This window comes from Cavia porcellus, unplaced genomic scaffold, assembly GCF_034190915.1.
Source record: "Cavia porcellus strain 051 isolate PalLab524CR breed Dunkin Hartley unplaced genomic scaffold, mCavPor4.1 scaffold_4, whole genome shotgun sequence".
In the NCBI taxonomy this organism is placed as follows: Eukaryota; Metazoa; Chordata; class Mammalia; order Rodentia; family Caviidae; genus Cavia; species Cavia porcellus.
In genome coordinates, this window is record NW_026947487.1 from 41,710,240 (window position 1) to 41,728,798 (window position 18,559).

General features: G+C 34.9%; 1 protein-coding gene across 4 annotated transcripts in view; it reads right to left on the reverse strand.

Annotated features, from left to right (window-relative positions):
- Window positions 1–18,559, reverse strand: part of Uggt2 (UDP-glucose glycoprotein glucosyltransferase 2) — a 194,240-nt gene that overhangs the window by 88,008 nt on the left and 87,673 nt on the right. For all 4 annotated transcript variants that reach the window (XR_010046872.1, XM_063246946.1, XM_063246947.1 and 1 more), the window contains 7 exons: window positions 15,781–15,866; window positions 15,220–15,355; window positions 6,821–6,956; window positions 3,165–3,325; window positions 2,738–2,861; window positions 2,551–2,649; window positions 38–129 (listed from right to left, as the gene is read on the reverse strand). Coding sequence is in view for 3 of the 4 variants with exons in the window: in XM_063246946.1 (XP_063103016.1) it covers window positions 38–129; window positions 2,551–2,649; window positions 2,738–2,861; window positions 3,165–3,325; window positions 6,821–6,956; window positions 15,220–15,355; window positions 15,781–15,866 (834 nt within the window). In the remaining variant the exon portion in view is untranslated. The remainder of the gene's footprint in view (window positions 1–37; window positions 130–2,550; window positions 2,650–2,737; window positions 2,862–3,164; window positions 3,326–6,820; window positions 6,957–15,219; window positions 15,356–15,780; window positions 15,867–18,559) is intronic.

Here is an 18,559-nt window from a genome sequence, read left to right on the forward strand (position 1 = left end):
AACAAATTAAAATTTTATAGGAAGAATATCAACTCACCATGTGTATTAATGCATTATAAAGCAGTTTTCTCCCAGATGATGTATCAAAATCAGCAATAATCCACAGAGTGACTGCAGAAATTACATTATCTGAAAGTTTCAAAAAGGTAAAATTAATGTCTTTCTATTTCTGAAAACGAAAGTTATTAAAATTATATATGCACCACACATATGTATGTACATATAAAAATGCTAGAAGAGTAGCACACTGTGTAACCTTTGTATAAGGTCTATAACAAAAAGAACAGTTCTATAACAAGAAGGACACAGATGTGAAATACTTTTACTAGTGGAAAAGCTTATATTATGGCTTTCATGGTCCAGTGGTGGTAAATAAAACTGCCTTCTTCTAGACATATTTGTGAAGAAATGATATTTATAATTATACACACGAAAGAGATACATACTTAGAACGTACAGAAGACAGAAGTATTTTATTACCTTATAATTAATTTCTGGCTATCACTAACTTAGTCTAATTTATGTCATCTTTTTCTTTCAACAGTGATATAATTCTCATCTCAAAAACACTTCAAGATTTGTAATCTAAATGAAGAGACTATTTTAAATTTAATTTAACTTAATTTTTTAGTACCAGGGATCAAACTCATGGTCTTGTGCTTGCCAGGCAGGCACTTATGACACCGAGCTAAATCCTCAGCACTTTTTTTTTTTTTTTAAATTTTAACACCACAGTTAAGTCAGTGTAATTTCATCCAGGCTCAGTAAAGAATACCTGAATGATACTTGCCTGGCTGCCATTAATACCTACCACAAAACTGGTTCTTTAGATGAGGCATTTAATTAATTATTAAAAAAACTGCTATACCAAAAACTTACTACTGAATAGATGTGGAACTAAAGTTATTGTATAGCTAGTATTATCTAGCTATACAAAAACTGGCTCTGGAAACAAGAGAAAAGTCACAAAAAAGATAGTATTGATTGTAATGCAACTTTTAGAAGCAGTAACGTTCTTTTCAAAGAAAGTATCAGATCTCTGCTTTCATTAATTTCACCCTAGTAAATAGAAATAATTCAGTTTTAAGTAAATTTTCAGAGCTGCATTATTCACACATTTACATATATGCAAATAAGAGGAAATAAGATTCACACTTAATATGCCTCTAATTTCCAAGAGAATTAACCAAAGGGCATAATTCTATGTTTAGTTTGATAATCAAGTGGATACTTGAAATACAATCTCTGACTCCTTTTGCCTTTATTTGATACTCTCAAAAGGATAGCTCACGAGATGGTGGAACTACTGTATTTTATCATTTTTCAATTTCTTATTGACATATACTTTATGAACATAAACCAAAGAATCTGTTAAAAAGTAATCCAGAGCCCATCTGATTTTGACAGTCTTAAAGAGTGACTATGTACCCTTTGTATTAAATCTCTCTCATACATAAAGTTTAATTTTTGTTACACAGTTCATTATATCTCTAGATCACTTATTTTTTTGTTTCAGGGATCAAACTTACTACCTCACACTTGCCAGGGAGGTGCTTAAACCACTGAGCTAAATCCCTGGCCTCTTTTGGATCACTTTTATTGTTAGAAAGTTAACATTTACATACTGAGATTAAAATCATCCTTTAATTTTTTATTTGGGAAATGTATCTATGTTTTATATCAAATAAGTACATTACATTGATTATTTTTGATTCTTTGATTCCCCTTCCCATCATTCACTTTTCCTGACCCCTTTCCTCATCTCCAAAAAGTTGGCCTCCTGGCTTCTTATTGTATGGCCTTTATTATACTCTTTATTTATATTATAGGAGATACTATGTGATATTTAACTCTGTGTCTAACTTATTTCACTTAGTATTATGGTCCATCTATTTTTCTGCAAAAGACACGATTTTTATTTAGTCATGAAGAAGAATGAAATTTTATACTTTCAGGCTCTCATTTTCATCTCTATAGCAAAGCAGGCCAAATAAGACAAAGTGAAGCAAGACAGCTCAAATATTAATTATCCCTTTATCTACTTGAGTAGTTAAGTTGTGCCCTTAAAAAATCTACGGTACTACTATACACTTGCTAGGCAAAATGTTTATTTCCAAATATATTACTATCATGATCTCTCCTCCTTTGGTTGTAACCCCCAATCTAAGCAAAACACCCAGAATTTGTTTAATCACCAGAAAACTAGTATTATCTTTGCTGAGTTTGGGATTTTATTTTTATTCATGCATTTTATCAGTTTAACACAGCCTTGTTAAAAGTATGTATCATTTTCTTAAAAGGTAAAAATGGAAGAACTTATTTTTTTAAAAAGGTATTAACCCAAGATGAAGTCCTTCTGCATATATGACTAGTTAGACAAGAGGCCTAATTTTCCCAGTACATTTTTAAAACATAATCATTTATAATCAATAACAAAGTTAAATCTAGTCAGAATAAAAAATAGTAACAAAATTAACTAGGCAAGCAATTTACTAAAATTCTAAGTTTTTATTACCTTTGCATAAATTCCAGAAAATAAAATGTCATTACCTTCCTGGGTTAAATAATGCATGTTCTTTGCAATCATAGCGCTCTTATCTTGTGACTCCAAGAAAGAGAAAGTAGAGAAATCTTCAATATCAGTAGTTACTGAAAAATTTTATAGTAAATACTTAACAATGAGTAGTGAAGCATAAAGATCAATATTTTTAGAACATTATATTAAGGGTTATTTTACCTTGAGAAGATATTAAATTAAGGTACTGATGTTGAGCGTGCAAAATCACAGAATTTATACGGGGTACAACACTGTTCCTATCCATTAGGTAATCAATTGCATTCATCTTATCATTTAATGTGCCCTAAAATAATAAAAATATAATTTAAATAATATAGGCAATTCATATGCATATTTTAAAACTATACAGGTACTCATTTACAAATTATTTAATCTAAGTTGATAAACATGCAGTTTAGGATTGCTCTGTTAAATTTTCTTATAAAAATTATAATTTTCTTTCAAATTAATTTTTCAAGGTAAGTTTAAGTATTAATTTTAAAATCAAATAATTAGAATAAAAATTCTCATACAAGTAACTTGTGCCATTAAAAATTTTTAAAGAAGTATTAAATGTCTATGCATTTTCTCATAAAAACTTACTTACCATTAAGATATCTCTTTGTAAATACACAGATGCACCCTTCATTCTATGAAGAACAACAATGTCTAGTTCCTCACTATTTAACTCTTCATGGTTAAAAGGTTCACCATTATAAATAACTTGAGGCAATGGACCCAGGCCAGTAATTTTATAAAAACTTGCTCCTGCCTATTCATTAAAAAATAGAAGAGTGTCAAAATTTAACTGTTGGAAAACAAATGTACAAGAAAAAAGGACACTCTCACATTTTTATACACCAGTTTTTGAAAATAAACATTTTGCTGTCCTTATCTGTCCTTTCCAAACAGTATGTAAAGGAAGGTAATTTACCTACACAAAGCAGGAGTCAGGAAACTATTTCTGTAAAGCACCAGAGTGTAAATATTTTAGTTTTTGTGAGCCAGCCAGGCTCTGTTGCAAGTGCTCACTTCTGATGTCAGTGCGAAAGTAGTCACAAACAACATGAATTAAGCACAGCTGTATTCCCAAAATACTCAGTTCACAAAAACAAGTAGAGAGTGGGCTTGCTGACTCTTGAAACATACGACATTTATTTAAAACCAAAACATTCACCTGCATCAACACTTATTTTATCCCTGTATTCCTTTATTTAATAAGCAGATACTGAATCATGCCACTAATACTAGACTAGATCCATTGAATATACAGCTGAAAGCCTTCACATACTTAGAAGCAAAATACAGGCATTACAAGATTTTCAGAGACAGAAAGGAAGCATCTAACAAAGCTTGAGAATGGAGAGAAGGGATCAAAGAAGCTTCATCGTGATACCAAAAAAGTGACACCAAAAGCCTTAAAGGATGGATAAAAACTGGCCAAGAAGATGAAGTGAAAAAAGATATTCCAACTAAAGAAAGCACAGCAAAACTAGAAGAGAAGTGAGAATGTGACAAACTCAGACAACACCAAGTAAAGATAGGGTGTGACACACTGGAGAGAACTGGCAGATACAAGGCTAGAGGAGCTCAATCATAGCCAGTGGGGCAGGTCCTCAAAATTTGGATTTTACGTTATGAATGATAGCCACTAAACAATTTGTTTGATATTCAATACTAAACATTATAATTATGATTATTATGGCTAAAATTTTCATAAGTAACCTCAGAAGCTAAATACATGCTGAATATAACCTTATTCGCAACAAGAACAAGAATGCTTCAGATTTTGGAATTTTTCAGAAATGCTGGAGTATTTCTGAGTTGAATAAAGGAAGCTCAAAACTGTAGTAAACATTGCAGAGATGAAAAACAGAGATTAAATCACTTCCAGTGACACATAATTACTATATATTAGAACCAGATTTTGTATCCAAATCTGTCTGACCAAGAGTCTAGTCTCTTATCTATAGTGCTACATTATTTCCATTTATTAGGCAGTTACTACTAGATAAAAAGGCTTATGAATGTGTAAAAGTGATATGTAAACTCTATTCCAAAAAACTTTACTGTTTAACAGATGAGAAATGGATACTTTAAAAACAAGTCAATATAGTATCTAGTGATACCAAAGAGGTTACGGTCAATTCTATCTACAAAGAGGGTTCTTGACAAAAATGTAGTATGATCAGATTTTCCTATTTTAAAAACAACACAATAGCAATATGAGAGGGGGACACTGGGTTGGAAGCTACTGCAATAAAATGGGGAAAAAAGCCAGGAAAAAAAAATCAGTGATAAAGGGCAAACAGAAAGAGACAGTGCTTGAATTATTTTAAAAGGAGAATTGAAAACTTGATGACCTGTTGTTTGGAAGGTGTGAAATAACAGTAGTTTAGAATGAGGGCCAGACTTTTACATAGGTGACCACCTATGATATGTGATGCTATGATAGGGTATAAAAAATAGGCTTGGGGTAACAAGGAAGATGACATACTTGGTCTTAGACACTTTAGATTGGCTATGCACAATCCTGTAGGCAGCTGAATGCATGGATGTGGACCTCAAGAAAAATGTCCCTGCTAGAAATATAGGTCTTTTTCCTGCTCCTACTCATCGAATTCCAATTAGGAAGTGTACCTATTCCAAAAGTTTTAATTATCACAAATAATCTGGTGACAGAGAATTTTGTGGTTTTAGTCTACATTTTGCTTCTGAGCTAGACATATATATTTAAATCATTTTTCACATCTTCTCTGGAAGTCTCACAGGCACATTCTCACTTACTTTCCAGCCTTATTCTCCTTCCATTCTTTTCTGTTCTGGCAATGATTAAGTGCCTCTCTCTGGGCAGTTGCTCAGGTAAACCTATGTGGGAGTCATCTTCCTTGACAATTTCTCGTCTGCCCTCCACCCTGTTCATTCTTGCAAAGACCCTGGATAGGATTTGCTGAGGAACTCAAATGTGTCCATTTTCTTCTGCCAAAGGCCAACTAGCCCATCTTGTGTTTCCTAATCTGTATTAACTTTCTTTCTTCCCTTTCTGTCTCTGTCTCTCTCACCCTTCAACAATCCATTCTCAACAGTGAAGAACGTTCTTTCAAAAAGATGCATGCCTAAGTCACTTTACCTGTAGAACCTTTATTACCCCTAAGGTCTTGCACTGTTTTGAGTTTACATTAAATAGAGGTGGACTTCTGTATTTATAGAGCTTGCATGTGTGGATTCAATCAACTGTGGACTGAAAACATATGAGAAAAAAACTGCACTGAACCTGAATATGTAGATTTTTATGTTCAGACTTTCCCCTTGTCATTATTCCCTAAGCAACACAGTATAACAACTATTTATATAGCATTTAATTATGTTAGGCATTAGTAATGTGTTCTGTGTAAATTCTATGCCATTTTAAATGAGAGACTGGATTTCATGCTACCCTTAGTGTCCAATCTCATGGATAATGAGGAAGTATCACGTATAAGAAGTGGTACAATTTGTCCCCTGTCCATCCCTCCAATCGTATCTCCTAAACTTTTCTCCACAACTCATGCTTGCATTTTATGCAGCAGAAACACTAGTTTCTCTTAGTTCCCTCACAACTCAGGACCTTCTGACATTTTTCTCACTGGAATGTTATTCTCTCGCCACTTCCTTAGACTCCGCTTAAATATCACTGATTAAGAAGACTATTCCTTATCCTTATCCACTACAGAGAAATTTTATTCAGAGTGAGGAGTCATGGCTATCAATTTTGGAAATTCTTTGTACTATTCTTTTTTCTTTCTGGTAATTTATGTTTTTGCCTTTGTCTTTTCTGTTCTTTTAGGATCTCCTGGGTTCAGTCTTTAATTATTCACCTTTCTAGAAATTTACAAGTAAAAACTGTATAAATCTATAGCATACAGTTATATTCATCTCTGATGTTTCTACCTGTGCATACACTGCAGAAAGGCTAAATGAAGCCAATTAATAAAGTACTACCTTACCTACCTTTTTTTGTTCTGAGAGCCCTTACAACATATACTGTATCACTAACTCTAGTTATCACAGTGGACAAGCTACCTTTTGATCTTATTGGTCTAGTCTTACTGAAATTTCCTATTCTTTGATCAGAATCTCCCCAGTTCTCCAGTCTTAGCCTCTGGTAGCTGTCAGTTCACTCTATCCCCGTAAGTTACACTGTTTTAGATTCCACAGATGAGGGCGGTCATGCGGTACTCGTCTTTCTGTGCCTGGCTTATTTACTGAACACAGTTCCTCAACTTGCCTTCCTTCCATTGTCATATTTGGAATGCACTCCCAAAATATCCCAAATATCAGCATGAGGAAATTCATTTTGGAGAACACTCTTCACATTTTCCACAGTGAGTACACTCTGATCCTTCACTTTTTGGTACATCTGTGGAAACAAAGACAATATAATTTTTCTTTTTATAGTAATTTGTTTTTTCCTCTTAACATACATTTGTAAAATAAAGCCCATATTTTATAAAGTCTAAGTATATAAATACACACAAACTATTATAAAAGTAATTTAAACATACTGTTTTCTAATAAGTACTATATTCTAAAGTCTTTAAATATATAACAAGTTTGTTCCATTCATTTTAATCAAACTAGATATTGTAATTCTTAAAAACAAATGCTTAAATTTCTTTAGCCACTTAAGAGTTTACCCTGAGTGTCACTTGGGCACCAGGTTTGTTTATATACTAACTATCCTGAGTGCCATTCAGGCAGATATCCATTCACCCAGTCGATTCTTGTATGCCTATTTGTTTAGTATCAACTATTGTTGCACACTTTTATCTTTTTTGGAGACAGGGTCTCACCATGCAGCTCAGGCTGGCATGGACTTACTATGTAGCTCAGACGGGACTTGAAGTTGCAGTGATCCTCCTGCCTCGGCCTCCTAAATACTGGGATTATAGGTGTATGACACCACAACTAGCTCTGCATAATATTCTAATTAGAACATTGCATATGCTTTTGATATTTGTTTCTAGTGAAATGTAATAATAAATTCTAGCTATTTCTTTCACTAATTTGTGCTTAATTTATTTGTGAAAAATAACCTATAATTTAGAAAAATAATCTACAATCTATAAAAACTCATCGTAAGTACATTAGATATAATTTTTATACTTCTCCAGAACTCAGTGATATTTTAATACAAAACAAACACTTTGGGACACTGAGACTGATCGGGAAGAAAGTGCCAAAAGATCTGCAAAAGAAAAACTGGAAAAGGAAGGAAAAGTCTGTGTTACGAAGTGGAAAAACAAAAAGGATGTCTTGTGACTGTTAACTACTCATAATACAGAAATGACAGGACTCGAAAAAAGAAACAAAACAGAAAATTTCAGCAGTGGTCAACAATTGTAATAATTCTGTGGGCAGTACTGACACAGTTGACCAACATCTAACAAGCTGTTCTCTAGTCAAAAAGTAAGGAAAAATATTTTATAAAATACTTATGAACCTTCTGGGCCAAACAATATGGAACTTGTTTCTTTCATATTCAAGACAAAGGAGTTGAAAAAGTCACCTGCAATTTAGATTACGTTTAATAGACCAAATAACTGAAAAACATAGGATAGTGAGACACCAACTAGTATATCCATCACCAACATCTTTAATGTGTAGACATTTTATTGAAGCTATATCACCCACAGAAAATAGGTTGACACAACAGTGTAAAGTATGTTGTTCAAAGAAAGACAATACAAAAACAATTCAGAAACAGATATTGTTCACATTGTAATGTTACATTGTTTATTGAATGTTTTATGATAGGCCATACAAAGAAAAACTTATTAAATAAATTAGATAACACTGTTTTTATATTTCCTATTATATTATCTTATAAGCACTTCTGAAATGCTTCATTTTCATTTCGGACTATTCCAGATCAATCTTCCCCCAATCTCAAATGTTCAACAGCAGGATACCAGAATGTATGCTGCTATTCATTTCTCATTTCTTCCTTTAATAAAGTTGTTACAGAACCTTTACTATGACCTAGATACTGTTTTAGGCATAAAGAGCACCAGCTTTACTCCAGGAAAGAAGGCAAATCTGAGTATGATGACTAAGCTATGCACTGATTATGAGTACTAAGCTAGTGTTCAGATATTCTCAAGAAAGAACCATGCAAGTAAGAAGAACTGCAAATGTAAATACCAAGCGGCAGCACTTTGATATATCATTAAATTTAGTCCTTTTACATCATTATTGCCAGAGATCATCTCCATACTACAGCTGATAGGATAGAAATTATTATCCCCTGCATTCTGTATATCCCTGAAAACTTGGTAAGCTACTCTTTTTAGAAGCAAATGTAGGCACAGGTTTGTGATTACAAATGTAGGCATCCTATTATACTAATAGGGTTAGTTTTTGGGTGTCTGAATTTAGGGGCCAATTTCTACTACATTAAAGTAGAACATAACTTAAAAAAAATGAAAAGTTCAGCTTTCTGTAAAATATAAATAGGGATTAAAAATGAGATTGAAATAAAGCAAAAATTATATTTGAAAATTCATTGAGATTAGTAATTTTTGCTCATTACTAAGTAGTTTTAAAATACTAGATGCTCCTATAAAATGATATAGCCATGTCTTACATAAGGTACACAAATATAATAATTCAATTTTTCATGCATTCAATAAATTCTTATGAAACCTGGTAAGAAAAGACATATGTGACATATGTGGATCACAAATATAGGAATAAAAATTTTGTACATAAGAACAATTTAACATAAGAATGGAAAAATCACCATTACTCAGTACAACCTTTCTCCCAATTCCATTTCCTTGTGCTCTTTATGCAACCATTTTCTTGAATGAGTTTGCCATTATCTTTCAACTTCTAGAACACTGTATGAATGCATTCGCATGACTTAGGCTAGTTTGGTTTGCTCTTGAGCTTTAAAAAGTATATGCAATGTGGTAAGTCTTCTATGACTTTATTACCTTTCTGGTATAATCATGCTTATGGATTATATTTCACCATGTAAATATACCAAATTTTCTTTTCTCTTTTTTTGTATGGATACATATTTCAATTATTTACAGTTTGTTCTATGAATGTATTCCACTATCTAAATATATCAAATTTTCTATTTTTTTTTTTTTGCTATAGATACGTATTTGAATTACTGACAGTTTGTTCTAAAATGATTTTACTAAGAATCCTGTCCTAAGGAACAATTGTTCAAGAAGTTCTCTTAGGGTGTGTTGGTGTGTGCACATGGGAATTTAACCACAAAGACAGGTTTGTTTTTCAATCTTGTGCTAATTTATATTGCTGTAGGAAGGGTACGAGTATTCACATTATTTACTATTCTACATTTTCATCAACTCATGATACTATCAAATTTCTTACTGCAAGATTATAGAGTGTAAAATAATCTCATAGCAGTATTCTTTACTTCCAATTTCTAAAAAATTATCTTATTATTTACCATTAATTACAATAGATAATACCACTAATTTCAGTAAATTTTTATTATCATTAATATACCCTCTTCTATTTAAAAGAAATCTTTTCTGCATTCTTTTATTTTTAAAGAGGGTAAAATTAAATACAATAAAATTAAACACAACAAAATAGAACAAAACAGAACACAAGAAAGCAAAGACACATATTTCAAAGCAAGACAATTGGAGATCTTCTCTGTCTATCATATTGTCTCTTGTTTTCTTCCAAATTGTTTTCCATATCTTCACATACACTGAATTCATACAACATAGTATAGAAGTGATCAGAATAGGATGAAAAAGGCATTTTAGGTCTTCAAGACCAGACAATAAGGAAATCAACAATGGCTATTATAGTGTCTCTCATTCTCTTCAAAATAGCTGTCCCTACCTTCACATATGTTGAAATTAAACAAAACAAAATGGACTAAAATTACTCTGAACAAAGAATAATAGTATTGTTGGATTTCACATCGTGACACTATGGAATCAGCACTGGGTACTGTAGTGTCTTTCTCCTCAAAGTAGTTATTCATTTCATCATGCATTATATAATGAGTTCTCATAAACTGTTTAGGAGTTCTATGCATGCATGAGTCTCTATATGTGTATCTATCCTTTCTGTATGAGGGAAAAATAAGACAAAGCAAGACCAAACAAAACAAATTCCTAGAAAAACATGAAAGAGAAAGTCATATAAAACCACAATACAAAGTGATCTACAATGGTTACTATGATATCTCGTTATCTTCAACAGAATTGTCTATCATCAGGCATAGTATAATTGAACATAGCAGTACATAACAGTATTAATAAAAACAAAACATAGGAGACATAAGACTTCAAAAGCAGGCAATAGGCAAACCACAGTGGGTACCCTAGTAAATCTTGTCATCTTCAGAGCAGTTGCCTATATTCTCAGACTTGACACTACCACTCATAACAGATTCAAATAAAATCAGTCAATACAAAACAGTGATCTAACAAACCAGATTCAAATAAGATCAGTCATAATAAGACAGTGTAAGTTATACAGGGCTTCAGATTAGGTTGATAGAAAATTAAGGATGGTTACTGCAATATATCATGCTATTTTAGGGATAGTTGTCTTTGCCCTCAAATCTAAAACGAGTAAACAAACTAGAACAGAATATAATCAATCTAAACATATCAGTGAGAATAATGTGGATTTTAAATCCTGACACACTATTGATAATGTCCTCCTCTGCCTTCCTTTTTTAGACATTTCTTCTCCTTTCACTTTCACAAGGTGCACTGTACATTTTGGGTCCCACTAACTCCTTTAGTTTTTAGATTGGGGGGCAATTTGCTATTTACCTAAGAGGTTCTGAACCTTTTTACCCGTGGGTTTGATCTTAAGTTGTATTCCTTTACCTACAAAACCCTCAAGGTTTTCCTTCATTATAGCTGAGTAGTTCTCTACTGCACAAAAGTATTGTATCTTTCCAACCTATCTGCAAGTACTGGGTGAATTGCTCCTATTTCTCTCTGGTTCCCTGTCGCATAGAGCATTGTTTTCTCATATTTGACTTTCAGTCCATAAACCCTCTTTCAGGTTAATTGTATTTCCTTTATAGAGCATCTCAATGGACCCTATCTCCTGATCTATTCTGCATTTCTTTTTGTTAGCGTATCAAGGCCATCTATGTTAGAGATTATAGCCAACCTTCTCTGCCTCATTTCTGCTATGCTATGTTTTTGCCATCGGTTGTCTACTTTTCTCCTTTATTCCACTGTCTGCCCTGTTCACTGAGGCTTCTCTGTCACTATTTCTGAAATCCTCATGTTTTTTTCCCTCTCTCTCTAGAATGTCCTTTAGTATTTTTTGTAGGGTTGTGTTGGTTGTTATGAACTTCCCCAGTTCCTCTTTGTCATGGGAACATCTTGTTTCTCCATTAATTTTGAGAGACAGTTTTGCAGGGTACAAAATAACATCAATCAGGATTGGAGGTTATTTTCTTTTAGGGCTTGGAATACTTCACTCCCAGCTGTTCCTGATTTGATGGTTTGTGTCGAGAAGTCTGTTGTGGTTTTGATGGGTTTTCCTTTATAGGTAATCTATTTCTTTTCTCTGACAGTTTTTAATATTCTGTTCTTGTGATGAATTTCTGGGATCTTTATTATATGTCTGGGTGTAGTTCTTTTTAGTTGTAGATGGTTGGAGTTCTGTATGCCTCATATATCTGAATATCATTTCCTTTTTGTATGCTTGGGAAGTTTTTCTTAATTATTTCTGTGAATGGCCTATGTATTTCCTTTGTGTTTACCCCTACTTCTTCACTTACATTTTTTATTCTTAAGTTATAGATCCTCTCTCTTGTCATCTTCTAGTCTTTGTATTGTTAGTGCCTGTTTCCTTGTTATTTTGCAAGTGATCTTTCCTTTTGCGATCACACATTGCAAACCCATCTTCGATTTTTTAAATCTATCTTTAGTTACTTTCAGGCAATTTTGCCAGCTTTCAATGGCGTTTTTAATTTCCTGGTAATCTCTTTGAATCTGTTTCATGTATTCTAGGTTTTTAAAATATTCTTCATTGAATGTTTTTCTCCTTTTTTGTGTTCCTCCATTCTTCCTTCTGTGTCTTGAGAGGTGGCTAGCATTTCTTTTATCAATCTTCTTATACCTTGCTTTACTTGTATTAGAATTTCAGTTTTGAGTTCATCTATAAGGTCACGAAGACATTTCTTTATGTCAGCTGATGCTGTGCCTGATATTCCACATTTGCTGCCCTTGATCTCTTCTGCATTTATCTCTCCTGGACCCATTTTCCCTGGGTTGGGGCTCGGAGCTTTTTCTTATTTCTCTCTTGACATGTTTCTGGTTTCTTCCATACAAGTGTATGGTGAAGGTCCCAGACCCTTTCCTATTGGTTATGGTTCTTCTGAAGTGCACTGTGTAGGGATTTCTGCCCTCTCAGTTTGCTGTTGGTCATTGAGGTGCAAGCAGGGGCTGTGTAGGCTGGCCCCTCCCTTCCCAGCCAGTCAACCAGCCAGGGCCTTCACCATGTTAGTGTCTGCCTTGCGGACAGAACTGGTTCGGGACAACTTTTGAGGACAATTTCATCCCTGGCTATTGGGTCCCAGCCAGGGGCATGACCCAACCCCATCAGATCTTACCAATCTGCTCTGGGCAGGGAACAACCATCTAAAGTCACTGCCGTTCCTTGTTCAGGCCCATCCTTTCCAATACCAATATGTCATCCAGTTGGTCACCCCTTTTCCACTGGAGGGTCAAATTCTGAGTACTCACTGAGGGTTAGTGCAGGTCTCCACATTGGCTCTGTTCTCTGTTGGGTTTGCCAACCCCTGACTTCAGCGCAACTATGGCTCTGGCGGTGGGAGTGCTGAGACTGCAAGTCTGAGTGGCTCCAGCGAGAGTGCCATTACCACAAGTGTGACCAGCTGCAATGGGAGCGCCATGACTGCGAGTCTGACCGGCTCCTTTCCCTTTAGTTTCTTCCTGGTTAGAGAGGATCTGTCTCCCTCCATCTGGTCTTCTCTAAGATGCTTTATTCCGGCATCTGAGCTGTCTCTCTCAGAGGCTCCCTATTTTGCTGCTTACTGATCCACCATCTTTAGCTCCTCCCTTTTTCTGCATTCTATCCCTTGAGTTGTTTATATTTTTCATTTTGATTCATGAAATATGTATGATCTTATATAAGTATGTAACTGATTAAATATATTGAAAATATTGCTCCTGTGGGTAACTTATGTTACCCAACTTCTTCATGATATTGTTTATGAACAGTAGTTTTCATTTGTAGTACAGCTAAATTTGTCAATTTTTTTCCTTTAGAATTAGAGTTTGTAAGTCTCACCCAAGAAATTCTAAAAGTTTTAAAGTTTTATTTCTCACACAAGTTTCTAAACTATCAAAAATGATTTTTTACACATACAATGTCAGGTCTTATCTGCAATAAGGTAGCCAGCTGTCTAGCCATCAGTTGCAGAAAATCTGTTTCCAATTTTTTGCAATGGCACTTCTGTATTCTTCAGTTTTAGGGCCCCACATCTTTAACCATCACATGCAAATTTATATCTGATACAAAATGCATAGAAAATAGCAATTTAATATTGGTAATTAAGCTAATTTAAAGAAAGTTAATTTTTCAATGCCTTCAGGTTTCTGTTTTGAATACTGTAAGGATTTTTTGGTGATAAAACAGACAATAAAAGATCTAAGTCTACTGACTAAATTCTTTTTAAAGTCTTATACTAGTAAGTTAGTAAGACTAGTAAGTGCAGATATAATACTGACACATATTGTGTAGAAATTTCTTTCACTTGTCATTCCTTATTATAATACGAGTTGAGAAATTAAAGGCCCATGAATATAAAAATTAGTAAAAGTTCTTTTTAATCTATAACTTGATTCTTTTCACTAATAATGATGATATAGCTCTTTAATATTTACTTTTCCATGAGTCAAAGTTTTGAAATCTTTATTTATGAAATAATCTTCCTAAGTTATGAACAGATACACTTTATTCTTATACTGTAGTTTAATTCTTCTTTAACATTCTTATTAATTTTTGACTTTTCTTATACATTCTGTCAGATTCTATCAATTTTCTCTCATACAATTTAATTTTTTGAGAGCTGATTCTCTGAAATTCCAAAGAGGTATGTATATACTTTGTTATCTGGGAATATTCACCTTTATTTTGTATTATGAAAGAGGTTCTTGCTATGTAGTTCACAATGGCCTTGATCTCACTATGTAGCCCAGGCTGGCCTCAAACTAAGAACTTGCTTCAGTCTCCCAAGTGCTGGAATTACAGATGTGCACTACCATGCTTCACTGAATATTCATATTTACAACTATCTTTTTATTAGTGATTTTACTCTGGATCAAGTTAAAGAATTTTTCCCCAAAATAGTATTCTGGTATTACATTTTTCTTTAAATATAAATATACAATCTAAATTCCTTTACGGGCTGAGTAAACCTAAATTGATATACTGTAGCACAGTCCAACTTACCTAATCCATAAAGCTGGGACAGTATTATATACTTCAGTAGTGAGTTGCAGGAATCAAATTTATCATCAGTATTAATTCTCATGACAGTTTTCATGAATTTGAAATAGTATAACAAATTAGCAATTCAAAAAAATAATCTTTATACAGAAATTTTAACTAGTGCATAAACTTACATGTAAAATGGAAATAAATGCTTCAGATACACTACGTTCCTTCAAAATATAGTTGAACGCTCTCCAAAGAGCAACTCCAGCATCATTTCTTCCATCAACTTTATCATCTGCATTAAGAATGAAGACAAAGCCAATTCTGGGAAAAGAAGATGAATAACAAATATCACAACTGCCTCTTGAACCACAATATTAGACTAGAGGGATTATGTTGGTAGGTAAGGCAAATGAAGATATTAGTGAGAAAAAATGCTCACACATACTGGATTATGCAAAATGTAAAACAACTCTCAGATGGTGACATTATCAAATGACCACATTTTTCTGGGAAAATGGGATAAATGCACTCCTAATATAGTCACCCAGAGAAGAGTCCCATGTGAATTTCCAGAGTGATCAGATTACTTTTTGGCAAGCAACAAGGCACATAAGATTATGGTAGAAGCTATATTTTGTGAAGTTTTAGAGTGAATTATATCTTTGATTGCATATTCCATGTAACACGACATAAACATCACTGGATTTCCTTCAGTTGACAGTTTAGTAACACAAATTTAAAATTACCTGAGAGGAAACTTGTGAAAATAGAAAATTTCAGCAAGTTTCATAAAGTCAAAGGTATATTCTTTAGCAGGATCAATAAACAGAACCTAGAAGAAACCAAATAGTCACTAAAGTTAGAATTTTCATGAAATTGAAATTTATTTTCAGTAGCTTAAAGTTGAATGGATAATTGAAATTACACATCTTTTCAGAAACACAGGGCAAAATATATTTTTGCACAAAGTGAAAAAATATATTTCAAATGTTTATTGTCTTTTGTATGAAAAAATTTAGTTAGAAATTATATTGTTTAATTTGGGGAATTTTCCATTTAATATTTCTGGACCATGGTTGACAACTTAAATGGCAGAAATCAAAACTGTAGAAGGCAGGACAAATAGCTTAAAATTAAATCTTCACCAAAACTACAGTTTTAACATAACTATTTGATCAAGATATTTACAGGAAATAAGACTCCTTACATAAAAAACAAAAATAAAGCCCTGAGTGTTTTCTCTACATTTCAAAGTTCCAATTAGGTTTGTCTGAATATTTAATATTGCAGTAATAAACATATATGCTAAGATGAAAGAGTAGTATTTTTATCTGAGGTATGTAGGGACGGTATATCTCACTGTTGCCACCTTATCTCGTTCTCCTGTGGGCCTCTGCCATGTCCGCCTACATTTCCCATGATCTTCACGTCTGCCTACATTACCCATAATCTTCTCCTGCTTACATCACATATCCAGATATGATGATGATCTATCAGATAGCACTCCATGCCCTCTTCCTGCGCCATTAGCCCACCTCCACCCTATATAAGTTGTCGCCATTTTCAGAATAAATGAGACTTGACTGGAACCTTTCATCTTGTCTCTGTCTCTTTCTCCTCTTGCCCAGCCTCCCATCTCTGTCCCCTCTCCAGGCAAGGCCCACAGACTGATCCGCAGGCCAGATCAAGTGGCGCTCAACGTGGGTTCAACCTGGCACGAGGGATATCGACGCGAGACCATTCACAGGAGTAAATCGCCGGCCGGCGTGACTATTTCGGGACTTTGTCCCTGTGATCCGTGCAGATGGCCACCTTACATTTCACCTGAATCACAGTAGGTGAACGGGATCGGCATGGGGCAAGCACTTAGTGAACACAAATTGTTCATAAATGGCCTCAGGGAGGCACTCAAGGTTAGGGGGATTAAGGTTTAAACTAAAGATTTATTACACTACTTTCAGTTTGTGCATTCTGTGTGTCCCTGGTTCCCTCTAGAGGATTCCACTGACCAAAAAGATGGCAAAGAGTAGGAGATGCTCTCAAAGACTATTACAGAGTTTTTGGTTCGGAAAAGGTTCTGGTAACTTCTTATGCATATTGGACTTTAATATCTGAGCTGCTGACACAACGTCATGCAGATCCCCAAACTGCAGAGACGCTTGCACAGGATGAGGCTGCATTATCTGCCTCCCGCAATTGTACCCCACAGCCACCAGATTTACGCAAAGCACCCAGCTCTCCTGGCTTTGTGGTTCTTGATATTTTGGAGCCCCCTCAAGATGGCGACTTCTCCCCCTCCGGAGACTCCCAAAATGGCAACTTGAGTCATTTCCCCTTTCTGAAACACACGGGGGCACTCAAAATGGCGCCACCATTCAAACTGGCTGCCAGCGCTCCTTAGAACTCGGTGCCGCCACAACTCCTCCATCATATAAGCCTATATATCCTGATCTTTCTGACCTTCCAAAGATTAATTGGTTACGGCTAGCAGAAGAGGCTATTCAGTATCAGGGTGAGAAACCCCCTTTTGCAGCCCCTGCACTATCTGTCGAGCCTAATTTAGTGACAAAAGGCATAACAAAAAAGATAGATAACCCTCCGTTTGGCTTCCAAAAGTCGCCCGGTCCACCTCCTGATCTCCTTGATCTAGAGACAGAGATCCATTATTTACAACAGCAGCTTCAATTAAAACAGGAGAGACAAAGACTCATTTTACAACTTAAGTTGCTTGATGTAGTCTCTCGTTCCCCTTTAGATGCACCAACAATGATGTTCCCAGTAACAGAAATAATCCACCCTCCAAAAACAGATACCTTAAAAATGGCACCTCCTTTACTGTTTCCGGTAACGGAAACTGCTCCAACTGGCACAGGTGGCAATGACTTACAAAATGGCAGAGAGACAACTCGACCCACCCAAGATGGCGCCTGGTCCACAAGATGGCGGCAGTGAAACAACTAAAGAAAGGGGGAGACAAAAAAGATGAACTAGACGCGGGGATCAATCCCCAAGCCAGGAATATGGAAGGGATAAAACACAGGCCATTACAACAACAAGGGGAAACAAAAAAAGACAGCCACTGCGCCTACAGACATGGGATTTAGAAACTGCTAATAGTGAAGAAGAAAGTGATTCTGACCCACATGATAGTGATACAGACACAGACCCACCACCCCCAGCGCCGAGGACTAGTAGGGCCCATACACCGTTTCCAGTAACTGCCCTAAAAGAATTAAAAACAGCAGTATCCCAATATGGTCCCATGGCTGCCTTTACCCGTGTGGTTTTAGATTTCTTAACCCAAGGCTGGATTACACCTAATGATTGGAGGGGTTTAACCAGAGCTACACTCTCCGGAGGCAATTATCTGCTCTGGAAGGTGGAATTCCAAGACCAATGTGAACTTTCAGCTAAAGATAATGCTAACAGGAGAAACCATTATACTATGTCCATGTTAACAGGAACAGGTCGATATGCTACACAAGCTGAAATGCGGTATGAGGCACGCATTTTGCTCAGATCACT